The sequence below is a fragment of the Symphodus melops genome, assembly GCF_947650265.1.
Source record: "Symphodus melops genome assembly, chromosome: 17".
Classification (NCBI taxonomy): domain Eukaryota; kingdom Metazoa; phylum Chordata; class Actinopteri; order Labriformes; family Labridae; genus Symphodus; species Symphodus melops.
In genome coordinates this window covers 7941942-7969940 of record NC_136707.1, presented here as the reverse complement: position 1 = coordinate 7969940, position 27999 = coordinate 7941942, and the positions used below count along the sequence as shown (strand labels likewise).

Below are 27999 nucleotides of genomic sequence, written 5' to 3'. Positions count from 1 at the left end.
TGATCAAACTGCATCTTTAGCATGACCAATACATGACTATATAGGGCGAACCACAAACCACCATAAAGGCTTCCAACCGGGCAACTCCTGAAAATGAAAGCAGAGGAGAGAAGATGCTGATGCTGATGAGATTCACTGGGTAAGTGCAACAGTTTCAGATCAAGCACTTTTTTTGGTTTGGGGGGGGGTTTCATTGAAAAAGCTATAAGACAAATTTAGGAAAAAAGCAAATCTCACTTACAAGCTTGAAGACTCCTTGGGAATATTTAATAAAACCATTACGAATTGTTAGTTCCAGCGAGATTGATAAATACTGAATATGAATATTATTTTTATTATATTATTTACCCTCTAAACCCACTTAATTACATGTTACATGCACATTTAACCATCTGTGTTTTAGCAAATAAGTTTGCTTTGTACTCCAGTTTTTCAAAGCCTAACTGTCCCTGTTTGCAGCCAGCGCTGTCTCACAGAAACCTGACATTTACAGGGAAAAATAATTTAAAAATGGGCCATTTTATTCATCAGCAAAATGAATCTTCATAAGGAACCATGTCAAAGAAACTGAAATTTCACAAAATACTCCTCATTACCCGTATGCATTCTGCTTTTGTTCACAAGAAGGTAGCCTACACAGATACTTAATAAGATAGGCCAATTATAATAACAGACTCCTGTCGTCATTTCTCTGTTTGGAGTCCTCTTACAGGTCCCCGGACCTCATATTGGGAACCATACAAACACACGTACGCAGACACACACAGTTGACGCGTCTCCATTCATTTCACTCTCATCTGACTGCGAGGCAGACGGAACTCCACCGTCAGACTCAAATCTGCATCCTCCGTCCTCAAAATAAAACACTGGGGCAGTAGCTGCTCCTGGTTCACTTTTTATCGCTTGGTTATTTTATTTTTTTTTGCGTAGTGTTAATGTGTGTGTGAGTGAGTGTGTTGTAGTTTTGTGAGCATGCAAGGAAACAGTCGTCACCGAAACAAGGAGTTAAAAAGAACATGGACAAATCGGCAACTATTTTTTTACAAATGCACTTTATATTTATTCGTCTTAAGTCTGGAACTGAAGAGCAGCGTCACGGGTGAGACAAATAAGAACTTTCTCTTTATTTCATTAAAGTAAAAGTCGAAACACCGGGCGGACAGTTAACGCGCTTTGCATGCTTTTCTCTCAGAAAATATATTGAAGGAAGAAAAAGCAGGAGAAAGTAGGCTGGATAGCGATATTTAGAGTTTTCTGTATTTGGTGCCTCGGTATCCCACGAAGCAAAAGTCCGAGCTGTGAGTGGAACCAGATGTGGAGAAAAACGAGGGGGAGGAGGAGAGAAGGGGCCGCTGGCGTAGTTTCTATTTTGTCATTATATGGACGTGTGAAGTTCTTTCAAAGCTGCAAAGACATTTGCCTTTTAGTTTGTTTTGTTCTATAATTGGACCGGATTGGATTTTTTTTAAGGCTAGATTGTAAAACAGACGTAGTGTGACGCTTCATTTGGCACCCCGCGGGCAGATGTGACCTTTACATCCTGTTACAGGCTGCAATTAACACATTCAGTGCAGAGCTGAACAGCTACCAGACCATTACATGTTATGGGAGACCATGATGCTATTAACTCTTTGTGAACTGAGCTGTCATCTCAGGCGATTGAAGCTACATTGAAATAATGATCATATCCAACTCTTCATCATTTCATTGATTTTAGATCCCTAATTACACTTTTTGTATCAAGCCTCAAGGGCATACCAGTATTATAATGAATACATCTCTTTTAGTTTGATAAAAGCTAATGATTATGCGGGCTATCTTTAATTCTTATCCCTCAGAATATACTGCTAGGTAAACATCCATAATAATCTTCAAAACTTGTTTCTTATTTTATTTTGGTATGATCCTCTATCAACTTCCCCTGTTGCCAGAGTGAAGAATCCCCTTTCAATCGCTTTGAACCAAATGGATGAGCTTTAGGGAAATTTGGGGGAAATGAGCAAAATTAATGTGTTTGGTGAAATGTCACCTCTTTGAGCTGGTTGTGTGAAATGTTTTACATTACCATGGCACTCTAGGTAAGTGCATTTTGTGTTCGATAGACTTTTGTGCTCCTGTGCAGGGAAATGTCACCGCAGTTTACCTTGGGATATCAGTGGAGGAAAGAAGGACTTGCAAATGATTTTTTTTAAAATTAGTCTATATACCTAATTAGTCTAAATTATAATTTAAGGGTATTTGCAACACAGTTAAGACTGGCAGAATTGTTTGCCAACATTTTATTCGGTCATGGATGTTCAGACATATTGTGAAATGTCAACATGAGTTTACCATAATTGCATAATTCTGGGAATCACAGAGAATTTCGACAGTGTGTTCTTCTCACACTTGGGTTTTCTAAATTTGATGCAATTTCTGAGTGTGGCTGCAAAATGCAAACATGCTCCTCCCCCTTGATAGCCCCTCTGCCTGCTCTCCCATGCTTCTCAGATGAGGTAAAACATCCACAGTTCTGGTTGCTTCAGAGGCCAGACCACCATAAAACACCAAAGAAACAAACACTGCAGGCTGGAATTTCCTGCCTGTTTGTCTGTTTCCATTGTATCACACTGACTAGTTCTGTTTTTTGTAATATCATTTATGTCTGTTCACAATAAGAGAAGATCACATGAAACCATTTAGCCTTACACTCAGCCAAAAACTTTATCTGAGTAAAAAAGAAGAAGAAAAAAAAGCATTTCTGTTATTTTAAATTGTAAAAACTCGAGCACAGACTAAGAGTTGATAAGTCACACTTCATTGTCCCGAAGCAGGTCCAACAGATGACTGTGCGGAGGAGGAGGAGGTTCTGGGAATATCGGCCTCTCCTGGCAGGTTTTTCTGGTTGTTCTTGGCCTTGGTTTTCATCCTTTCTCTTCAGAAGGAAACTGTTGAAAAAAAAAAAAACAGAGCAAAGAAGAGGATGAGATCACAGCAGGAGAGCTGTTGTGGCTTAGCTTTCACAGGGCTCAATGGCTTAAAGTTAATCTGGAATTCTGCACTCTCTCTGATTGCCCGCAAGTTTTTTCACATCAAACATCCAGTTGTGTCGCCCTCCAGACTGGAATTAAAACTTCTTTTTTTGAATTTGCTTCTTGCTGTCTGGGACTTCAGCGTCAGGTTGCCTTGTGGCTCAAAAGCTTTTGCATTGGAAGTCTCATATGGCCACTGTGTTATTACTGAGCTTATATGCACATAGGGGAGTAAAATCAACCCGCAATGCTTATTTCTACTGGACTGGCTTTGGTGTGAAAATCTGCCCACAGGCACTGTTGGAGCTGACTGTGCTCTATTTTTTTTAAAGAAGGCTTTAATTCCATTGTGAAAGTGACAACATGGCATCAGACTGATTTATAGGCATGTTAGCTTCGCTTTGTTGACAAGTCACTGTTGTATAAGTCAAACCATTCAAGTATCCTCAAGGAATTACTCGCACTTATAAGTGTAACTAAATCCTCTGCTAAGATTATAGTGTATCAACATTTTACTGTCTGTTGGGGCAGACTTAACTCTGTAATTTCTCGATGAATTATTACAGTGAACCGAGGACGCGTCTTGTCATTGAGCGTTTTAAACGAACTGTCCCGTAAAGGGTGTATTCACACAATTTATGCTCAATCAGAGTAGGTGGGAAATGTAACCAGTTGAAGCAACACATTCCTCATTGTGCATGCTGCACTGAGAGAGAAAGCTGAGCGTCTGCTTGGCAAGCTGGCAGTGACTACATGTACCAGGATGCATTTAATCTTTGCTCCGCTGCTTTTATATGACAATAAACTGTACAATAAACCTGATTAGGGATTGACTTACAACAAGAGTGTCTTGATAATAGATCAGTTTATATATTTCAACACTTAAAGAAGTAAAAATCACCCATTCTTTCTTGAAAGCCGGCACCTTTTGTTTTTGTCATTTTAAACTCCAAATTTTGGACTTTTTGAGACATGGTGATTGTTCGTTATAATCTTCTTCACAACAAACGAAGATAATGTTTTTCCTCAGGGCTAGTCTCAATGGATACACCAGACAGTGACTTCCTACAAAAACACTCAAATTTGATCCAGCTCAGGATTTTGTTGCATTACAGCGGGATCACAGTGTGATGGAAAGAGACTCTTGTCCCAAAAACAACACTGATATTTAACGTTGTTTGGATCTAAGTTTGGCCACAGTCAAAGTTTTCACCTCCTGCTAAGTTATTTTTTCTCGAATGGCGTCATTTATGCAGAGAACTAGAAGACCCATAGCAGCTGGGTGTTTTGATGAGATGGGTTGCTGTATAAAAAGACTACAGAGGTGATTATACCTCATTACGCTGTAGATGTGCACTTTCAAACCTATTCTGATATGCTTTGTCACTCTGCTCTGATTCTTTGTTTGCTACCAAGAAAAGCACGAACGTTGCTTCTGAGAAACAAAACCACAAAGACCAAGTGCAAGAAGAGGGGCGTGTCGCTCGGTTCCTCCAGATTGCAGTCTTTTTTTTTTTTTTTTGGCTTTGGATGAGACTCAATTGTTTGTGTCTATAAAGCAGAACTAGGAGTTTGAAGTTTTTTCGGCTGAAAGTTAGGAAACAAGGGAATGCTGTAGCCTGAAATAAGCCACATAGGAGGGTTGTGTTTTTCAACCAACATGTCCAGTGATCTTTTCCCACCTACCCCACTTCCTGGCCTCTCACAGGAGCCCGCCGGTAGGAATGCTGAGGGTCTCACTTTCTCTCCTCTCAATCTGTATTTCGACCGAAGGCGTATATGTGGGTTTCTTTTTACATAATTTCAGCGGGACCTTAATTTAGAGTCACGCCCACACTCGTGTTTCTTTGTCTTCCTTTCTCCCAGACTCCTACCTTCACACAGACTCACAACCACACAGTATCCACAGTCCTCACCCTTAGTTTACCAGTCTCTAAATCCTTAAGGTATATATAGATGTAAAACCCTGGAAAGAATAAACCCACATTTTGTTGGGAAATTATGTTTTTCCCCTAAAGTTCCATCCAGCCACTGCTCTGAAAGTTCAACATTTCTACACAGTCTAATGATGAATTTATTTAGATATTTATGTATGTTGAATATGCTCCATGGATAACACCTTGCAGGCAGTTATAGAACCAGTGAGGTCATGCTAATAAAGGAGCCAGTGTAAACGAGAAAGCAAGCTGCAGACTGGAAACAATTATTAAGTTGACCCTGAAGGATCACTGCTGGTTTCATCAGATGAATCAAATGTCAAGCTATCAAAACCTTCATTTACGAGGATTAAATAGATGAGTTGCCCTCATACTTATCCTTTAAAACCACAAAGTGCTGCTCCCCACAGAAACAGACGCCACAAAATGTTGGGCTCAGGGTCGTTCCAGGTCAGATTTAAGGAATGGTGTTAAATCTGAGACCTGGTTAAAATTCTTCAAACAATCTTGCACTAAAAACATGTGTAACCACTTAGTAAAGTTTATTGCATGGCCATTGTACGACTGGCCTACTGCCTGCAGAGCTTTGTAATGGTACATTTAAAAAAGACTGGGGGAATATCAGCACAGTTTAAGAAACATGATAATATTATATAAACGAATTGCATCACGAAGAGACATTAGAGATGACAGTTATTCCAGCTCTAACCCAGCACTGACTCGATGAACACAAATATTGATCTTGCCCCTGACCCTTTCGCTTGCCAAATTAGCTGCTAACACGGAATCCTGCTTTCATCAGAATTATTGACTGATGCTGTTGTTTCCCTCTCTCTGAACAGAGCCGCTGGACTCTGACGACTTTGCTTTCTACCATGAGGGCGTCCAGCGATGCTTAGGTGTGCAGGATCACTCCCTCGTCCCATCAACCTCTTGCGAGGAAAGCAACCAACGCTGGAAGTGGGTGACGCGGGGTCGGCTGTTCAACCTTGGCTCCTCGCTGTGCCTGGGGATGACCACTGGGAACTTCACCTCCAAGAGGGACAAGTCTCCTCTGGGTGTATACACCTGTGACCGTGAGCCCCCCAGAGTGCGCTGGACTTGGAACTGTGGTCAGGTGTTGGAAACCCTGAACAACTACCTTCCCATTCCCTCAATCTGGAACTCCACCACAACCTCCTCACCTTCAAAATTGAAATGGACACTACATGGAGGTTTGGAGGACCTGTGCACAAAAACATACCGTGGTAAGAATGACTGTCATCCAGCAGGTTCACAATTTCATTAACAAAATTCTACAGATTGATGATGGCCACTTCTGTTTGATAACTACATTGATGTACACACATATGTCACGTTTACAACTTTTAATGTGGAGCAATATAGAATAAGACACCAACACTTCAACAGACACAAGATGTGTACAAAACCTGCTTAGCTAGTTAACCCTGCACACTGTCTTCTGTGTAGTTTAATACTGTTTAAACCAAAGGGAATTTGAATGTGTTCCAAAACTCAACATTTTAAAGGCAAGGGAAGTTTATTCATATCGCACAATTCAACAACAAGGCAATTCAAAGTGTTTTGCACAAGACATCAAATGCATCATGACAGGAAAAAACAAGATACATTAAAATATAAAAGTTAAAAATCACTGAAATTATTTAAGTAAAAATAATTCAAATAAAATTAATTTATGGAATAATATTAAAAGAATTAAAAGTTACAGTGCAGAGTGAAATCAAAATCTTTATTAAAATAGTTTAGTTAAAGGCAGCTGTAAACAGGTGAGTGTTTAACTTGGATTTAAAAGAGCTGAGAGTTACAGGAACACATAAAAGTAAAGGAACACACAAAAACACAGTTGAAAAATGAGTAATTAGTTCCCAAGTAGGTTACCCAACCAAGGAGTCTGGGAAACAGACCATAGGCCTCGGTGACCCAGCTGCTGGGATCCAGTGAGCTGCTCCCACTCTGCAGGGTGTGCTGCCTCAGTGTGGCAGAGACACTCTGTTGTGAAAGCCGCAGCTGCATCTGATCACAAGGATACAGCAAAATATTGCTTTTAGGGAATCTCTGAGGAAACGTGGCTGTTTGCCAGTCAGAAAGCCAAGTAAAACACTGCTGGTGTTTGTAAACCCCAGTAAACACACAGATGGCCTTGCCCTCCAGTATTTTTCTATTTATGTGTATTTTTCAGTCCAGATTAAATCTAACGAAGAGGTTTTACTGCAAAGCCTCATTTCCGCTGTTAGTGATATCAGATCTAAACAGTACCAAATATTTCAGTCTTCATTGACAAATGATGTTGCGAGGCTTAGTTAGCCAGTAAGGTGTTCAGCTTAGAGGCTGTGTTTGACTGCAATTACAAGCAGAGTTTCCATCAAAGTAACACATAAAAGATAATCCCCATTTTTTGCCTTCCTTATCATTCTTCTCATCACTCTCTTTTCCTCTTCTTATCAAAAAATAGTTTTTTTGCATTGACAGTTATAGAGGTGGTGTGCTGAACTTCACCAGTTTATTTTGTCAAGTCAACTGGCTGCTGTGTGGAGGAATGCCTCTGACATTAGTCAGCCGAGGTGCAGCTCAACTGCAGCTAGCCAGTGGTGGAGCACAGAGGGACGTCAGGAAGAGAGCGTCAGAAACCTTTCCTCCCCCCGTTTAACATGTCTGCCCTACTTTCCATTGGCCTGACTTGTTTGGGTGATTCCATAGATCCAGCCTCCCTTCTTTCTCTCTCCCTCGGCCCTTTGCTTCACACCAAACTTCACATGAGAAATTAGAGAATTCAACATATACTTTATTAAAATTGCAGAAACCTGAAACACATTATTGAATAAACCATCCCAAAAATAGCTTCTAATCTCTTTCAGGTGCTGCTTTGGCTTAGAAATATCAAGATCAAGTTTTTTCTTCATACATATCCTTTGATTCTGTTTTCAAATAAAGTCAGTGATAATATACTGTAGGCAGGAATCAGTTTTCATCTTTTCCTGCAGATTTTTCCCTTTACTGTTTTAACTGTAACACCATCCTTTGTTTTCAGCCTGTGTTTAATTACACACTTGTCTCTTGAGAAAACAGATATGGTATTTCAACTCAGCACAGTTCACAGCCGCAGCTCGGACAGCATGTTAGTGGCCCGTCTCTCCTGATGCATACATGAAATCTCTCCTCCTTGCTTCTCAGAGATCTATACAATCCAGGGGAACTCTCATGGGCGCCCGTGCTATCTGCCCTTCCTCTATGACGGCCAGTGGTTTCACAACTGCACGAGTATCGGGCGTGAGGATGGACACCTCTGGTGTGCCACCACCTTTGACTACGGCAAGGACGAGCGCTGGGGCTTCTGTCCTGTGAAGAGTGAGTCACGTCTTTTCATGTCTTGGACAGTGTGTTCTTTCTTTTTCTAGTGTAACAGCTTTCCTCTCGCCTTCCTTCACTCTCAGGCAGTGGCTGTGAAACCTTCTGGGATACTGACCCGCTGACGGACAGCTGCTACCAGTTTAACTTCCAGGCTACGCTGTCATGGAGCGAGGCTCGGATCAGTTGCCAGCAGCAGGGAGCAGACCTGCTTAGCATCACCAAGCTGCATGAGCAGACGTACATCAACGGTAAAGACATGTTGTAGCTACTGGTTTGAAACAAGAATTGATACTTTTTCCCTTTCTCCTGGCACCTAATTGATTCATAAAATCAATGGCTATATGTACGCAGAAGTAGATGACATAATACAAGTGTGGTTCATCACAAGCTACTACATTGACGATAAAGTAACACGTTATTGTAGTACAAAACAATAGCAAAGAGTACACACAAATGAATCAACATACAGTAAATACTCTGTTTATAAGAACTGACTTGGATTTCTAAATGAATTACACAATCATGATCATGTTTACAAGGATGCTGTGTTATCATGCTGTTGTTTCTTATTTCTACTGTAAAACAAAAAAAAAGCCTCTCATAAAGATATTTCAGTAACTAAATCATTACCAGCTATATTTCTCTACTCTCCCTTCAGGAGTGATTGATTTTTGAGTCGTCCTGACAAAGCCACTAATATTAGTCCACACTCATGCTGGTCTTGCATAACAATGCTGTCATCTACGCATCACAGTGTAGGTAGACACAATGATGGCTAACGGGGGATATTATTAGGCCTGTGTGGAAGCACTGCTTAGTGCTGTCTTTGTTCTGTCTGTCTTTACACCTCACTCAGAGGTTTTAAGCTCCTGTAGTATTTCTGTTGTTTTAGGTTTACTGACAGGCTACAGTGCTGCTTTGTGGATTGGCCTCAATGACCTGGACATCAATGGAGGCTGGCAGTGGGCCGACTCCTCCCCACTCAAATATCTCAACTGGGAGCCAGGTTAGATTGTAAAAATAACTCGACCCTATCCGTCCTCTTTTTAAGCTTTCAAAGTGTCTGTGATTAAAAAAAACCAGAAAAATAAACATTTTCTTCCCACTTAAGGTTGAATGAGCATGCGTGCTTATTTTTAGAGACACGCTGGTCTGGGTTTAAATACACCTTATGTGGCCGACTCAGCAACCACAAGTTCAGTGCAATGAACAAGGGCAACTTGATGTCAGTGATGTTCTTCCTGTCATCCCGCAGACCAGCCAAATCATGCTGAGGAAGAGAACTGCGCTGTGATCCGAACTGAGTCATCGGGTCGTTGGCAGAACCGGGATTGTTCTGTTGCTCTGCCGTATGTCTGTAAAAAGAGGCCGAATGCTACCCTTGACCCCTTCACTACTGGTGAGTGTAAAGCCATTAATACAACAGCTGCACTTCTGAAAGTTGTGTCAAAAGTCGTTTTAAATTGGATGACTGTTATCTCTTTGCTCCCACAGACTCGTGGGCAGATGATGAGAAATATGATTGTGATGTGGGCTGGCAGGCCTTTCAGGCCGGCTGCTATAAGCTAACTTCAGAGAAGTTAGACTGGGACACTGCTCAGAAAACCTGTCAGAAGATGGAGGCAAACCTGGTCAGCATCCACACCCTACCTGAGCTGGAGTTCATCCTGGACAACGTGAAGAGAGGTGATTTGTCCTTTTGGGTTACTGTGCTGTGCTTTTCCTTTAAACTGCTTCATTGATGGGAGTTCTCTAGTACAGACTAGTAGTCTATTTTAAGAAATATGATACACATTTGATAAACTGTACTCCAGACAGGACGAATCAAGGATTTTGTTATATTTCTAAAAAAGGAAAAACAAAGAACAGGAGTGTGTGCAAAGAAAGGTGTAGTGCAGTTGGTTCACAAAGAGGCAAAATGTAACACATTTGAATTCTATTCGAATATTACTATTTAATCATAGGGGAGCCAAACTCAATGGTAGTTCAGCTCTGCTCTATTAATAATGCCCCTTTATTAAATTTGTAAGAACGAGGCTTCAGCGTGTTTTCCAGTTGTTTTGCTTTACTATATGCCCATGTTTGCAGAGCAAGCTCAAATTTAATGAAAGCATTTACACAAGCTAAAAAAAAACGGCACATGAAAGAGGAATAAAGTTTTTTAGGTCATGGAATTTCTTCACTATTGAACTTGTGGAAAAGTTTCATAAGCTCATATTTGGGAGCCTGTCCCTTCTGTTTCTTGGTTCCTGTGTTTTAACTCATTGTTGTCAACCTGACTGTGTGTCTGTGTTCTCTTCCAGATGTCGACCAGCTGTGGATTGGGCTCCATGACACTGATATGCAAATGGACTTCCAATGGACCGACCACACGCCCGTCATCTTTACCTTCTGGCACCCGTTTGAACCCAACAACTTCCGCAACACCCAAGAAGATTGCGTCTCAGTCTGGGGGGCTGTGAGTGACTCCGCATCCTCAAACTGACCTCCAAATATCTAAAGTCTTAGTAATCACTTCTCCGTAATCACATCTCCAACCGTTCCCCTGGGTTTGTATATATTTACCAGCTGTGTTCTGTCTCTTTGTTTGTGTGGCGCTAACATGTGCAGGAGGGCCGCTGGGATGACAGCCCCTGTAACCTGACGATGCCTTCCATCTGTAAGAAACTGGGAACAAAGAGTGATGGGAAGCCACAGCATCAAGACTGCAAAAAAGTAATGCCCTTTGTCTCTCACTGCCTACTTTATTTGTCCCTTTAACATTTACAGTTTAGTCTTTAGATGACCTTTTTCACCCTCTGGACAAGATATACGTGTTGTTGTTTTTTTCTTTTTTTCCGTTTTGACTCTGTAAAGACTCTATTCGAGTAATGAGCAGCATTTGGTTGTTATTACCATTGCTGACAGTCTATCTGTGGTGTCACTGGAAAAAACATTTAACTCTCAATATTTCTGCCATCTCTTCCCCTTTAACTTTATTCCCCAGAGCTCCCCTTGACCCTCAACCTTCCACTGGTCCACCAGACGGCCTCCAGTCTTTAACTGTAATATAAATCACTCCCTCGAGACTGGAGAGGTTACCATTATGAACCCTGGAGACACACACACACACACACACACACACACACACACACACACACACACACACACACACAGACACAGACAGACACACACACACACACACACACACACAGACACACACACACACACACACACACTTCTCTTTACTGCTAACTGTTCTTGTCTCTCCCAGATTTTTTTTAAACTTCTTTAAGGCATTCACATGAGGCCATGTTGTTTGTATCTTCTTTCAACAAGTGTTCACTGCAGATGAAACAGAAGTGCTCTATCATGCACGCCTCTTGTGCCCACACGCTGAATCAAAGCCCATCTGGGGGATCAATCTACATCTGTCTGTGATTTCACAGTCCATAATTTTCTCCAGATGAGACTTTAAACCTCTCATACCTGACTTGTCTCTACCTAGCCAATGCTGTGATTGTTGTCCCAGTAGAAAGTATAGTGTTTTTTTTCTTTGGGATGTTATCACAGTGAGAGCAGAAATCTAGTGCGCGTCTTTCTGTGTCTCCCTCTCCTTAGCAGTGTTATGTCTCAGCACAGTGTTGATTTACAAGGTTGAGAGTCGTGCTGTTCTCAGCTGTTACATTCAGCAAAGATCTTTCAATGGTCAAACTATTTGTTTGGTAAAACGAATCCTTACCCCTTTACCCTGGAGAGCAAGGCGTCATGGGTGGTAACGTGACAGGGGTCATTTGGCAAGGCACAGGTCCTGTGACAGTGTAGTTTGTCTAGAGCAGATGAGCTTTCTTCACTCAACATGTGAAACAACAAAGACAGAAAGCCTGCTGACATCTTAAGCAGCATAACACTGTATTCCTTAAACCATGCAGCCTATCCAGTTCTAGACTTATTAACTCCTTCATGTAAAGCTGCCTGTTTACTCAAACACTGAAGCAGCTTTGTGTGACACTAAAAATACACGTTATAAGTTTCAAAAATGATGACTTAAAAAAACTCTTTTTTTTCACGTGTGAGTGAATTAAGAGATAAGCAAACATCTCTTATGTCAAAGAAGACCGGGGGAGTAAGAAGCTGCCTACGGCCCCTTAGCCACATGAGGCCCTCATGAGCTGCTTTCAGTCCAACCCTTTTATTTTTAAATTTCCTGATTGGGTAAAATAGCTTGCAGTAGCAGAGCCAGGCCTGGATGAGGTGGCCTAACTGAGTTTATTTACACTATGTCCTAAAAAAAAGAAAATCTATTTCTTGCATTAGTTTCATTAAAACTGGACTTTGGCAAAAACATTTTAACATGTTAGTCTCACTGAGATAGCACAAAGTCAAATTTCTAGAAGTCCAACTAATACACAACTAAATAATACAAATGGGAGCTGATTAGTTTTTACACGTCTACATCTTGATTGGCTCCAGATTGGCCCAGACATTCTGTGCATGCTTCACAGGTCCAACATGAAGTGGTAAAAGAAAGTCGGGAATGTGAGTATGAGTATGAAGAGACACAGTTTATGTTGTTGTTGAAGTAAATGGATGGAAGGAAAACAGTTTGCATCTTCTCACTTTAATTGTAGGACGACAGAGTGGCAACATTTAAACGATAGCCTGACCGATTAATCTGCCACCCAATAATGTTGATCGATATTAGCATATCCGATGACTATCAGTATCAGTTCCTTTGATCACAGATATGCACCGACATTACGAGATTTATTCACCAGTCAAATAACATGTAATTTGAATTTTATTGTATTAAACAAGCAGTTCTCTTTCTGGCTGTCACCAGCCCTTATCCCTCATCACAGTGTCCAGCGGTGATGCCCACCCAAGAAGCCCATGCCCACTTTAGGACTTAGGATATATACTTACACCACACGATACCTGAGAATAGGCCTCTTATATTTTTTGTAATGGAAAAAAACAATGATTTAGTTACCTAGCAAAAGCTAACTCTTGTCCAATAGAAAAAGGACCTTTTTTGTTTTCAGGGAAAAGTTACTGACTCTTTCTTCAAACTTTCAACTTTGGCTTGAAAAGGTGATTTTCCGTCTAAAAAAGCCAAATAGTCAAACTTTATGTCGTCACATCGTTCATTAGTTTCCCTGTGATTCCCACTCCTCATATTAAATACACTCCATGTTTTAAACCTGCTGTTAGAAAAGGGTGAACGAGTAAATGTCGAGCCTGTCAGTCAGGAAGAGAACGGATAAGAAAGAGCGTTAAGAAGATGTGAGGTTTAACACGTCAAGCCTCTACTGCAGCTATAATCTCTGAGGTTTCCATCTAGGTGCCAAATGTGGTTGCGCAAAAAGCCTGCAGTTAGGCCTCTTCTCACAAAGCTGTATACAAACTCTCCCTATCTCACAATCATCCTTGCACTAAATCTCAACTCTTTTGACCTCCTGCGTGCTGGCTGCACTCTGTGTCAGTACACGTCCACAGCTGAAGTCGTGAGCTGGCAGGAGTGATTGAGGCCAAGGAAAAGTTACTTCCGCATGCTTGGACTTGTTCTTTTTATTCTGCATTTCAGATACAGCTCTCTGGTATAACATACCTCTGCTTTGGTTTTTGAGTGGCATCTTAATTGTTTTCTGAGATTCCACATTATGTTTGAAGCTTCTCTTTGTTTTGGAGTGTGTTCTTTATTCTTTCACAGAGCACCAATATTTCTAAAGTGTAGACAGAAGCAGATCTACTTGAATATCTGTCTCCATCTAAAAAAAAATTAAATAAAAAATCCAGATCCAGTTTTAAGGGCTAGATTAACACATTGAAAGAGATGCACAGCCTTTTCAGATGACTGAGCTCTTTGAGTGGTTTAGTTTTGATTTTATGATTAACTATTGTTTTCTATGTCCTCAAAATCCCTTGTTTATTTAGGGCTGGAAGTGGCACAGCCCAGCCTGTTACTGGGTGGGAGAGGATCTGCTTACCTTCAATGGGGCCAGGAAATCCTGCGAGGACCAGGGAGCTACCCTTGTTACCATTACCAACAGGTGTGTACAGCAGCAAACACACACTTCCTGACATTCCCAGAATCCTTCACATGGACTAAAATACATTACTTTTTGTTTTATTCGTTCTGCAAATGAAATATTGCCTTTAAATCTCTTAAGGTTTGAGCAGGCCTTCGCCAACAGCCTGGTGTTCGGTCGTGCAGGTGATTCCTTCTGGATTGGACTTTTGGACGAGGGCAGCCGTGGCTCTTTCCACTGGCTCAGCGGGGACGAAGTATCCTACACCAATTGGAACCGAGACCAGCCAGGTAGCTTACATATGTCATGTTTGATCGAGTTAGATCAAGATGTGATCACATCGTGTGTTACAGGATGTTATTGATATTGCGTTGATGAATAGACCAAACACACAGAAGAGCTGCAAACCATCACATCTGAGAATCCTAAACTCCAGATCCATTGGAGTTTTCTCATTAAAAAGTAAATCGCTGTGTTTTTCTTTGATGATTTTTCCTTTTTATCCACATTTTGATCATTAAACTAATAGTTTCAGCTGTTCTGGCTGGGGTAATCAAACTCCATTTAATACATCACTGGAGGTTTTCTTCTGCTCAAACATGAGGTCTATTTTCAAACAGAGCAGATTTTAGATGTTATCTGTAAAGAAGAAACTGAATTGGTCCTGATGTTTTTTCTATACTTTAAAATACAGATTCTGATCCACTGTACAGCAAATCCACAGTCTCTGGATTATCTTCAAAGCAGCTTTGATCAGCAGACAATTTGCCTTTTAAATGCAATTACCAGCAGCCGTCATATCATTATGTAAACCTAACCAGAGTTTACAGGAGATGTTGCCCTTGTATTGTAGAGAAGTTCAAGGCAAGATCCAACATCTATCTGAGTCATCATTGTCTAATCCCATTTTCAACAAGTTTTTTCTTCTCGCCATCCCTTAGTTTCCGCATATTTCATCATTAAAGCCTCTTTTTCTGTCTCTCCATACACCTACATTTCCCCCCGTGTCCTCACAGTAAGTGTCGATGGCGGCTGTGTTACCATGGCGACGGGCTTTGCAACGGGTCTGTGGGAGGTGAAAGAGTGTGCGTCATCGAAGGCAAAATTCATCTGCCGTCAGAACCAGGACACATCACTTAGCCCTGAGCCCCCTGTCCCTCAGCCCACCCCGAGTCTCAGCGGCTCCTGTCCCAACGGCTGGAAGAGCAACAGCAACCTGCGCTACTGTTACAAGGTTTGGCAAAAGTTTCTCTGCTTCACACCGTCCTACTCTGCTCGAGGTGTCATTTAGTTAAAGCCCGTGTTCATGAACTGATTTATTCAGGCCTTGTCAAATACTCAGTTTGTTATTTAATTCAGTGCAGAGGCATCTGAGCAGATTATTTCTGTAGATGTGTATATGGATATGATTACTTTTTACAAAGTAGCCCACAATGCCTGTTGTCTTCAAGTCATTTTTTGAACATGCAGTATGTTGAACGTAATGTATGAAAACATATCTGTACATGGAAGCAGTTAATATTGTCTTAACTGAACAGCTTTACAAAAACGTCATCAAAGAAATATAGTGGTGAACTTATTGTACTTTAAATCAGTGCAGCTTTATATAAACGGGAACAACGACAAAATTCTCATCAAGTTTAAGTGACAACTTTAAACCCCATAATCATACCAAGCCATGAGTTGGAATGTGTGGGTTTTTTCTTCATACTAACAATAAAAGCTTTAGTAACAAAGCTGTGTGTTCTGCTCAATTTAAACCCCTATTGCATTTTTAATGGGCCTGTATTTACATTCCCCTCACGTGTGCTAGGTGTTTCACTCGTCCCAGCTGGAGCAGAGGCTGAGCTGGCTGCAGGCTCACCTCTACTGCCGGAAACACGGAGCCAACCTGCTGAGCGTCAGCAGCCCTGAGGAGGAGCACTTTGTCCTGCAAGTCCTTCATGAGACCTTTGGGTGAGTGTGCAATTGTCCAGGTAAAATGTGTTGTACTACGATGATGATGATGATGATGATGACGATATGGGCCACAGGGAGTCAGAGGATCATGAGCAGCACTGGTTTTGGATCGGACTGAACCGCAGAAACCCCATGGACAATGGTAGCTGGAAGTGGAGCGATGGACTGGCTGTGAGTAATAACGACATGTAACCTCACAGTGTACCAAGTGATGCTGAGCGGAAAAAACCCATCATCTGTTTATTCTTTGCTTGTGTTTCAGTTAACGTACGAGAACTTTGGCCGATACTACTACAACATCCGACAGTGTGCTGCAGCAGATTTGGGCGCTATGACCTGGCTGGCTATGCACTGTGATTCTGAGTTAGACTGGATCTGCAAGATCCCCAGAGGTAAAATAGCATGAGACAATTAGTACTCTGTTTGAACATTTTCTATTCATCTTTAAACATACGCTTTACCACTTTCAGCGCTGATCTCGGATTTTGAGTCTTACTGGAGATTTTTTTTTAATTGAATTTTCTCCCATTGTCTTTGTCATGTCTTTTCCCTCCTGTGTGCTTGTGTTTTTAGGTAGTGTTGAGAAGGAACCAGAAGTCTCTGAAGGTAAGTCAGCCTTACTTTCCTGGCTTTGAACTTCTCTCGCATACTTAAGTGATTTCCTAAGGGCTTATTTCAAAACCCTACCTGCCGTCTCTCATGATTGTCTCTCCTTCTTCTCTCTCCTGGTCAGGCACCAGTTCACCAGAGTGGATCGGCTTCCAGGAGGCTGAATATAAATTTTTCGACCACCGCACCACTTGGGATCAGGCCCAAAGGATTTGCTCCTGGTTTGATTCCTCGCTGGCCTCCGTCCACTCGGCTGAGGAAGAGGCTTTCCTGGCCAACACTTTACGCAAGGCACTGCCAACTTTGTCAAAGAGTTCATCATTGTTTGTATGGGCTGAATAAATACAGCCAGCTTAATTAGGGCACAACCCCTTTAGAAATACCGAACAAGTTCAAACCTGTGTAATTGCTGTGTCTGTTTTCTGCTTGGCAAACTTTTTCCATATCTATGTCTCTGTGCCTGTGGCCTCAACATGCCTTTATATCCTTTTCGTCGTACCTTCAGATGGCGAGGGTGGAGGGTGACAACTGGTGGCTGGGGCTTCACACCTACGAAAACAATGGCCGCTTCCGCTGGTCAGACCACTCTGTGCTTAATTACGTGTCCTGGGCCCTCGGGAGGCCACACACACTCAGTCGGGATCGCAAATGTGTCCACTTGTCGGTCAACAAAGGTAGGAGCAGACAAAGTAAGACAAGATAAAACACTAAATCAAATGCAGTACTCATAAATGAGTTCTATGTTTCACTCCTAAACAGCGGACTGGTCAGATCTGAAGTGCCACTCTGACCTGCCCTACATCTGTAAGAGAGTCAATGTCACAGGCACCATTCCTCCAACTCCATCAGTCCCCCACCTACCATCAGGCTGTCCTGATGGGTGGTCTTCCTATCACCACAAGGTAGAGCTACAAAACACCAGCAGTTAAGAATATTTCTGTTCTGTTGATGCGTCGTAGATAACCCAACCTTCATTTTCTACGCGTACAATGACATTTGGTGTTTCTGCAGTGTTTCAGAGTGTTTGATCAGCCTGACCGGGTCACATGGTCAGCAGCCAAGTTGAAATGTGAACTGCAGGGAGGAGTGCTGGCAGTGGTGTCCAATTATTTGGAGGAAGGTAATTACAGCAGAATACAGTCGCGAGGAAGCAGGACGTTTTGTGGAGCACTCTTTAATACATTGACTCTCTTTTTAAAATGTAATTGTTGATTTCATTAAGTATATACGATTACCTGTCATTCTGATAGGCTTAAAATGGGTGTAGTATGTTAATGTACATTATCTCTAGTCAATATATTCTCAGAGAAAGTGATTGTTTTTATGCTCATATTTTTTTGTTCATGAGATCATTTCGCACATTAATGCAATCAATTCTCCTCCTTACAGCCTTTGTCACCACTCTTCTCTACAATACCACTTCTGACCTCTGGGTGGGTCTGACCTCAGACTCCAAAGGTCATTTCCAGTGGGCCCAGCCTGGCCTGCTTAGCTACACCAACTGGGCTCCTGGAGAGCCAATTGACAACAGTGGCCCACACTACAACAAGACCCGGGTACTGACCACACTCGTCTATCAGCTTCACGTGTCACAGTTTGTCCTTAAAGTGTTCCCGTTGTAACGTTTTCTCCGTCTCTCCTCAGGGAAACTGTGTGGTGATGATTCATGGGAATCCGCAGAAGAACACTGGCATGTGGGCTTCCCGAGCGTGTGAGATGGAGAGTCATGGCTACATCTGTCAAAGGGGACAAGGTGTGATATCGGGACGATCATTGCAACAAAGCGTTCTTTGAAGTGCAAAACATTTCACATCAAACCGAAGTGTATCCACTTAAAGGTCTGTGTGATTCTGTCATTTCTTCAGACTCGGGTCTCCCTCCCGCCCCACCTCTGATCCCTGCCTCTCTGTCAAAGCCTGTGGAGCTGGGTGGAGTGACTTACCGAGTTGTAGAAAAGCGTCTGGACTGGACGGGCGCTGTGCACCTCTGTGAATCTCTGAATGGGACCTTGGCCACAGTAAACGATCCATACCAGCAGGCTCACCTGACACTGCTGATCAACAGCCTGCGGCGGCCTGCCTGGATCGCGCTCTACAACTATGGAGTGAGCCCCCTCTCACTTTCAGTATCTCTAAATACATTTCATTGTTGTTTCCAGTCTGAGGGAAAAATATATATGTTCTCAGGGACGGAGCTTCACCTGGCTGGGCGAAGAGGAGGTGTCAGCATATTCAAACTGGAAAGATGGGGAGCCCAATCAGTCTGCTGGATGTGGTCACATGACCACTACTGGGCAGTGGACGATGACTCCCTGCGATGCGAAACTGGAGGCTGCTATCTGTCGAATAAGTGGTATGATTTTAGTTACCACTTAGCACGTAACAAAATATCAGAATGCATTGTGCTTTGTTGTTTTTAAAACCCACATTTACATTGAAAGCTTTACAAAATATCCTTAATACTGATGCACGTCAGAAAAGAACTCAGTCTCTTAACCTCTGTTGTTGTTCTCTTTGCCAGAGGAGCCTGTGGTTCATCAGTGGATTTACCCTGGCCAGTGTCCACACTCTCTGGGAGACTGGGCGTGGGTGCCTTTCAGAAATCACTGTTATGCCTTCGACCTGCAAAGTCTCAAACTGCAGCAGGATGCACGTGTGTCCTGTAACAAAGGTAGGTGAAGTCTCAGAAGCCAGGCACGCCTTCACCATTCTGACTCTGTTCAGACTTGATTTGCTGCCCACGAAATGTCCGATACTAAACTAAAGTCAAACATCTCTGAACCACTGCAAACATTATTGACAGAATACTTTCATAAGCCTTTACTGAGTGTTTATTAGTGATGCTTTTGTATTGTTTTTAAATCCCATATAACAGGTCACAATTCTTATTGTCCTTTGTTCCTTGCTTTTTGACCAGTGGGAGCAGAGCTTCTCTCTATCCTGGATGAGACGGAAAATGGTTTTGTATGGGAGCACATCCAAAGCTATGCAGAACAGGCACATGGAGCTTGGCTGGGCATCAGTGTGAAAGGTAAGAACACAATGTCACCTCCATCGGACTTCGATTTCTGGGTGTGAATTGACCCTGACTATGCGCGTGTATGTGTGTTCCTGCCGCAGGTAGAGGTTTGGTGTGGAGCGAGGACACAGAGATGACGTACACAAACTGGGAGGGGCATGACGTCGCCTCTTCTGTTTTGTCCCCAAACTCCTGCTTCTGGATCCAGAGCAACACCGGCCTGTGGAAGCCGGGCTCCTGCAGAAATCGCACACATGGAGTCATCTGCAAACAGCCTCGCAGTAAGCACCGCCAGAGACCAGTCCAGCTGAGAGGTTTAGTTTAGTCAGTTAAGATTAAAATGTCCAACAATGAAGCAGCCAAATCAGCCAAAGATCAGCCAAAAGGCTATCAGAAAAAAAACTACTTTGGACAGTTAAACCTGTGAGGAGTTTTCCGATGGTTGTGAAACATTCAGAAATTAATACAGATTTCTCTGTATGAGCAACATAAGCAAATGAGACAATAAGCAACAAGTTTATTTCTATATACTTATTTTCAATGCCTGAAATCTCTCGTATGAGGTATTTGTTAGACTAAATGATTAACACCATGCTGCCCTTTCCCCCCCCCCAATAACTCCTTTATGCAAACGCGAGGGGAGAGGGGTTGGTTGTGTGTTGCTTGAGGAGAGCAGAGGATTCAGAGTGTCGCCAAACAGCTTGTTTGTTTTTGTTTCATGCTGGTGTTCAAGGGTAACATCTGCTTGGTAAAAATGTGCACATTCTTCCTTTATGGGAATGCAGGATTAGACGTCTCTAAAAAATACTATTTACGCATCTATAGGAATCAAATCAGCAATGAGAAAGAGCTACTGCAATTTACACAAGGGGCTCAAAAATGGACTCATACTGAGTCCTACAGATAAGAAAAAAACACATCTGTGTTTGTGTAAGCTCTTACTTTTGCAGTATGTTTTGTGTTGTTTTTTTAATGTTTTGCCTTTATTTGCTAGGACAGTGGATAAGGTAGGAAACTAGGAGATAAAGTGGGAAAGGAGCATAGGTCGAAAGAGGACTGTAGCCTACGTATGTAGGGTGTGACTGAACCACTCGGATGCAGTATGTTTTTCAGAAAAAAAGCAGTTTGGTAAGAGGTATATTTTTTACTAACTGTCTAATTCTCCTTTCTAGGTGCTGAAACCTCGGCTATAACATGTAAGTATGCTTTTCAGTTTCACGTTTTTCTGCTCTCTTGTGACACAGTAGAATTTGAATTATCTACCCTGACCTTCATCTTCTACTTCCACGTAGCGGATGTTGACCACCTTCCCACTCTGATTGTTGTCATGGTGACGGGTCTGGTCCTGGTGTTGCTGATTGTCGGTGTGATCTACCTGTACCGTCGGCGAACAATTGGGCCTGGGGGTTCTTACGAAGGGGCCCGCTACAGCCGGACCAATGCCAGCCTGGCAGAGCAGACAGAGAAGAACATCCTGGTGTCAGATATGGAGCTAAACGAGCAGCCAGAGTAGCAAAAAAGAACAATAAAAACCATAAAACCCTGACTGGACCCTGACCGGCACAGGAGAGGCTGACTCTGATAGACATTAATGGCATTTATGATTTTTGTCTCTTTTGAAACCAAAAAAAAAAAATAAGAAGTTTTTTTAAAGTGCTGAAGAGCTGTGTAGAGCGCAGCAGAATTTTTAATTTGAATCCCAGCAATCTCAGCCTTCCTTGGCCAAGACCTAACAATTCTATCAGTTATTCTGCATGTGAAACAGATCCCTCCATATGCACATCTTTCCCTTAAAGTTTGCCATTAGAGCCATAAATTGACCAAGTCTTATCACAGCTGGAAAAGTTCAATACAATATCAAGTTTTATGTAATGACTCGTTCCTATCTCCCTCGGTGCCAAATTAAATTTTTGCTTGTTGTTTATTTCCTTTCATGTTACCAAGTTATTGGAAGACTTACAAAGCAGGGAAGAGCTGTCACAGCCCTAAGCTGACTCCTAAATATGCGTCTCTGTACCCTACAAACAGCCACAGCCCTCTTCAGGAAAAGAAATGTCTTCCTATTTTTCCTTCTTTTTTTGCCATGGCAGTATTTACTTAAACTTGAGTTGTTGTTTCATTAGTTCATTTAGGTTCATTTCTTTCTCCATGGTTTGTCGTCTTTCGTGCAGCTGTAGAGAACTGTTACTGATGATGCATGTGTGGTTTTTGTTCTCCTGCCTCGCTCCTCTTCTCTCATCGGACACGTCAGCACCAGCTGTAAGTCGAGCAGAGGAGGAGGAGGAAGTCCTAATGTGAATGTGTGGAAGGTAACAGGGACCATTATTACTGGTGACCTTAAACCATCTGAGGCACAACGCTAGATATGCTACAACTTTGCACATTACTAAGTTCTGGAGGGAACTTTTTTTAAATAGAAATTAGTCTTTTGTAGAAGACATTTTTAACCTCAATTTGACTTCCTGGTAAAACAAAGGTAAACAAATGCAATTTAAACAGACTGTCTTTTTGGTATTGCAGGGCTGAGAGTTGGCATTTACTTATGGTACTTTCAGCTTTAATAGCTCTGCTTCAACTATTATTTTTCAGCTTGTTCACTATAAGTAATCACCTTTCTTTTAGTCATTATTGCTAAGGTACAGTTACTCTGTGATTCCAAACCTCTGTTTGTGCTGGCTCTATATGCCAACATCTGGAGCTGATTCATCACTTTTTAAGTACAATCATTCTCTTGACATGCACTATGAAAAGGTTTGCTGTCTGTTTGTCTGTTTCACATGGAGCACAGTTTGTTTCTCTGTATGTTTTGTCACTAAGATATGTTGTCTTTTTTAATGGTGCAGGTTTCAATATGTGTTTCAGTCTAAACATCTTTTAAAGAATCTTTCCTAATTGTATGGGTTATTTGCGAACACTTGAACCTCTCATTGCCCACAAAGGAAAACATCCTTGTGTTGTATATATTAGAGCCAAAGACTGTTTTAACAGTGAATTTGTAAAAAAGAACAAAAACAGGAAAAAAAAACATTCGGTTCTCTTTCTATGTAATTTTTTGATTTCACATTTGCGCAGAGAAATGTCTACATTTTTGTCATTTTACATTTGTCTCCTCAAACATTTTCTTTTCCCCTCAGCTCTTTCCTCTAAACGCATTTCTGTCTTCCTGCACAGAGGAATGCTTTGGAGCTGTGTCAGTCTGAGGCTTTGGGGGTTTCACTGAGCTGCTGCTGTGAAGAAAAAAAAAAAAAAACACCCTGCTTTTTCTGCTCCATGAGTTGGACTAAGATGGAGGGGGAAGGGAGGGGGAGAGGCAGTAACGAGAAGTGTTTTTTTTTTAGTGTGTTTGTGTCTGAGTGTGTGCAGTATCCAGCTGTGGAATGTTGAGTCGGCAAGAAGAGCTCAGTGGCACGTCTGGAACCAATCAGAGAATCAGGGCTCAGGGACATGAAGGGTCAGAAGGAGGATTGAAAGAAAGAAATACTAGACGAAAGGGAAAAAAGGAGTGCAAGGAGGAGTCAAGGATGTTGGAAGAGAGGAAGGAGGAGTGTTTGGGGTGAAGAGGATTGTCCCAGGCTTACCCTGGCCTCTGCTGGTGGTATACTGTACAGGTTTGTCTTAAATGTGGTAGATGTGAACTGTAGCAAAGGTCTGACGGCCCCTCAGTGTGTACATCTGTGAGATCATGTTTATGATGCAGGCTGGCTCTCATCCCTGTGAAGATTACCTGAAGCACCTGTTCAACTTTTTGAACTATTTTTGTGTAATTTTTATATGAAATGAATAAAGTCTATGTTCTCAGAGCTTCTGCTTTTTACTCGTATTCACGTGTTATTTATTATACAGTTTCTCATGAGAATTTGCAATCTTTCTGATCTTACAAACAGACACTGCTTTCCTGTATTTTGTAGCTAAATCAGGTATCGCCTGTTTTGAATTTTAAACTGTCTAAGGTAGAAGCTCTGACAGCTTCAACTTCAGTGGACCTTACCCATTTTGCCATTTTTTGTCTTTATCGACAAAAACAATGTCCCTCTGCTCACAGGTATAGATTCATTAGTAAAGTGGCAGAGCACAATGCAAAACAGAAACCTGCTGCAAAAAGCCAAAACAGCTGAAACAACTGCAAACAGAGACACTGCAAATGTAGCTTTATGACAGAGGTACATAATCCTGTATGGCCTGTAGGGTGGCAGTCTGTGGGACATTCATGATAAGTATATATTGTTAGTGCCCCAGATTGTAGCATAGTGTTTAATGTGAACAACACAGGAAAAAAGTAGAAAAGATAATTAACTGATGTTACTGTTCTTTCTGAAATTTGACAAAACAAATCTGATATAAATATTAATAGATGTGACAAGACTAAAATGCTTGATCGTTTATGATCATTTTGAAGCTTCTGTTTTTAAGGGCAAAGACATAAGAGATAAGACTTTGTCAATTTGAGAGTGGAAGATGTAGCTGTAGGCGATTGGTAGAACAACAAAACAACCACTAATCTAAAAGTGAACAACTTTTAAGATGTATTTATAAAAGTAGCCAACAGGTTAGAAAAAAAAATGCAGATGCTTACCGAACCGGAAGGAAACCATTTTCAGGAACCGGTACACCTGGACAGACTTGCAGGTGTAGCCGACAGGGCTGATAATATACAAATCTGGAGAGGCAGCAGGTAAGATGCTGCACTTTTTCTCTTTAACAGACTCTTTAATGGTGAGGTTTACCACCGATAAGTCCTGCTATTGGACGTGCGTACTGTAGCATATATTTGTAAATGGTTGTTTGTTTACTCAGCTGTGTTTTGAATTATACTGGACGGGAGAAAAGAGAATATCTGGTAGGTAAAATTATCCATCCTTTACAAGTGTGTGCTCTATTGTTTGAGAGACTGTGTTTAAAGCGCTTAACATGTTTTGTTTGGGTAGTTTTCACATGCAGCCAGCAGGGGGCAGAGCTTACCTTCCTAGTGGCAGGTGGCAGGCAGCAGTACACTAAAAGAGGAGAGGAGGAGGGTGGACAAATTTAAAATAATTTCAAGAATTCCAAAATAAAAATAAATAAATAAACCTATCATTTTAATTGTTTCTTTTAGAAGAATGCTTCAGTTTCTCTTTTTTAGGTTCTGTCAGCAGAATATTCCCCAGAGGTCAGAGAGTGATACGAGGCTACATCATAAGCAGATAGATGAATGGGTTAACTTGAATAATGTAAAAAAAATAAAAAAATGACAGAGACAGAATGAAATGGATAGACGGTTGTTAGAAGAGGGGCTAATGAAAAGAGAAACATGAGGTTATGATTTTATCCTCTCCTGTCAGTGAGCCATTGACTGCGAGGTGCGTGTTATTCCACAAGAGGGCACTCAGGCCTATAAAGAGATAAACAATTAACCCATAACTACTTTATATGGCATGGCCACCAAGTAGTTCTATCCTTTATTCTTTCCGCATTTGTAAAGTGACTATAAAAATATAGTTTTCATATAGTTAACTTGAAGTGGGTTGCCCCTTCTGTCTTTATTTGTTCCCTTGAAACTATCTATCTATCTATCTATCTATCTATCTATCTATCTATCTATCTATCTATCTATCTATCTATCTATCTATCTATCTATCTATCTATCTATCTATCTATCTATCTATCTATCTATCTATCTATCTATCTATCTATCTATCTATCTATCTATCTATCTATCTATCTATCTATCTATCTATCTAAAGTTGTTTTGTTCATTTACTAAAGGTGAAAGCATATATATTTCCTCATGTTCCTCATTTGTTATTTTTTCCCTTTAACTAAGGATTAACCAGTTAGTTCCTGATTAGATTTTTTTCCCCAACAACTTCACCATCAGTTCAAGATTCACTCATGGTTTAGTAGTTACTTTATCATGTTGTACTTAAACTATATGGCTATACATGTTACCAAATGCAGTAGAAATGTAGTGTTTCCTTTATCCTAGCTCCATCAGGTTGCACCACTGAAATGTTTCATTAAAGCTCATTCTTTAAATTTGAATACACCAGAATTAAGAATGATGTCAGTTTATTAGCATTCAATTCTAGCTGAGGTAGAAATGTGTCCCACTTTTCTGTCTTATTATGCAGCAGTGCTTTACAGAGAAGTCACATGCACCAATAATACAACGTCAGTGTGAGGTGAAAGTATCGAATCGTGAGGAGGATTTGATGATGGTCTTTGGGCTTCTCTTTGCACATGGCAACAGCAGCAGCTATAGCAGCAGCCATCTTGCCTCAGGCTTCATAAATGCACCTGTTGGGTTTTGCAGTTTAAATGCATTCAGTGGCGACAGAGGTCTGTGCTCTGGGACCAACAGAACAATATCACTGCTTTAATAACTTCATACTCTTCAAAGATAGTTGAACAAAACCCTCCAGATTAATTAACCAACAAAGAGGGAAGAAAGGGGAATAAGGAATAATAGTTCAATTCATGCCAAATCAATGTTCTGTTAATTAGAAAGTTTGATGTTTAGATCATGCTCTTGTGTAATATTCCCTCTTCTCCCTCTCCAAGTTTTCTTCTTGGCTGCCAATGTTAGCTCTGCAGGTTAAGGGAGGGGGAACCAGTGAGAAAGCCATGTTAACAAGTGAAATTAAAAACCCATTCACTCTCCTCAGTCATCCATTTGGAGGCCAGCCAAAGGAGAAGCAGCTGTTGGACTGGCAATGAAGGAGAGAGGCAGAGCGTGAGACGCAGAGGGAAAGCAAGAGAGGGAGAAAGGTGACTTAAGAAAAAGACAGGGAGTGTTTTGAAATGAATAGGACTGTGCACTCTTCCTTCTAAACACCAGCAGTGGAAAGGGGTCTTTTAAAAGGAGGTGCCTAAAAAAAACTTGCTTTCCACCTACCACTTGCTTTTAATGCTTTTGGTCCAAAGTGGCACCTATAACCATACTGCTTATCAAGTAGACCTTACTTACAAAGTCCTGGTCCTTTTAAAGTGAAGAATTAAACTGACAGTTTTGTTTGAGAAAAACGATGGTCAGTTCAAATCTTTGGGACAAGTATGTCAAAAACGAGGCTGGGAATCACATGAATCTGCAAGCTCATGTTAGATGTGCTGTGTCAGATTCATCTGGCTGCCTCCTGTTCAAAAATATTTTCTTGTGCCTAGATTAGGCTGGAAGAGTCACAACAATAACTTTGGGCATGATTGATAAGGATGACAGTGAACACCGCTGAGGCATTTTTGTACAAACAACCAAGATGACTGCAACTATTGTGGAATGTTCTTGATCCCCTGTTTGGTCTTCTCTCTAATATTTCTAATATATTCCAGCTGTATCCTGCAGGTAAATATTGCAAACATTCAATCAATATTGTCTTTATACATATCTGGAGCCATTAAATAAGCTTTGCAAAGTAAAGGATAAATGGACTTGAGCTTGTATAGTGCTTTTGTAGTCTTCTGAATACTCTATGCGCTTTTACACCACATGTCACACCTACCCATTCACACCCATTCACACTGATGGCTGGTTATATGGCCCATCAAGTAACTAAGCCACTACAGCCATAGTAAAACTACAAAAATGGTAGCTGTTGGCTAAGAAAACATGTAATGGCAAATCTCTGTGTATTTTGTCACTATTCACTATAATCCAGCTGAACTGGATGTTGGATCTAGCCACTGACAGCAGCCAACCCCTATACACAATGTTCAGCTTAACATGAACATTTACTCTATCTGATCACTGAGACTCTTCACAAGGGCAGCAGTTCTAATAATAAACTCTGAAGTGGCTGCAGTGTACCTGCACAGCAACTTCTTCATTTCCTATCGAAGCACCACAGAGGCAGCGATGTTATCTGCAGTGCTAAGAGCTCTTGGATTTGATTGCTTCTGGTGTATCATCACGCAATGTGACAGTTCCATATCAACCTGTTGCTTGCTGCTTGTCATTTGCAAATCCCTCTGCACTGTGAGCGCTGAGTCAATATCAGAAGGTTGTGGGCCAGTTGGTCACACCAATAAAACCATAGATGCACCATAGATGCTGGAACCAGCCATTGATTTTTCGTTAAAAAAAAGTTTTCACAACCAAGCAAAGAAACCCTGTGT

At 41.4% G+C, this 27999-nt stretch overlaps 2 protein-coding genes across 2 annotated transcripts in view; both read left to right on the top strand.

Moving 5' to 3' along the window:
• The first annotated feature begins 765 nt into the window (after positions 1–765).
• mrc2 (mannose receptor, C-type 2) lies at positions 766–23715 on the top strand. Its single transcript, XM_079366477.1, has 29 exons — positions 766–1099; positions 5791–6195; positions 8141–8314; positions 8401–8565; positions 9210–9323; positions 9573–9716; positions 9812–10003; positions 10621–10775; positions 10928–11032; positions 14234–14349; positions 14470–14618; positions 15345–15562; positions 16142–16284; positions 16362–16458; positions 16550–16679; positions 16861–16893; positions 17021–17187; positions 17402–17570; positions 17656–17798; positions 17908–18016; positions 18286–18452; positions 18541–18649; positions 18762–19000; positions 19083–19248; positions 19417–19566; positions 19813–19926; positions 20016–20195; positions 21087–21110; positions 21207–23715. The coding sequence occupies exons 1-29, from the start codon at positions 973–975 to the stop codon at positions 21425–21427; spliced, it is 4425 nt and encodes a 1474-aa protein (XP_079222603.1). The 5' UTR covers positions 766–972; the 3' UTR covers positions 21428–23715.
• Positions 23716–24538: 823 nt separating this feature from the next.
• Positions 24539–27999, top strand: part of vat1 (vesicle amine transport 1) — an 89292-nt gene continuing 85831 nt past the window's right edge. Inside the window, exon 1 of the mRNA XM_079365652.1 lies at positions 24539–24586. The gene's annotated coding sequence lies outside the window, so the exon portion shown is untranslated. The remainder of the gene's footprint in view (positions 24587–27999) is intronic.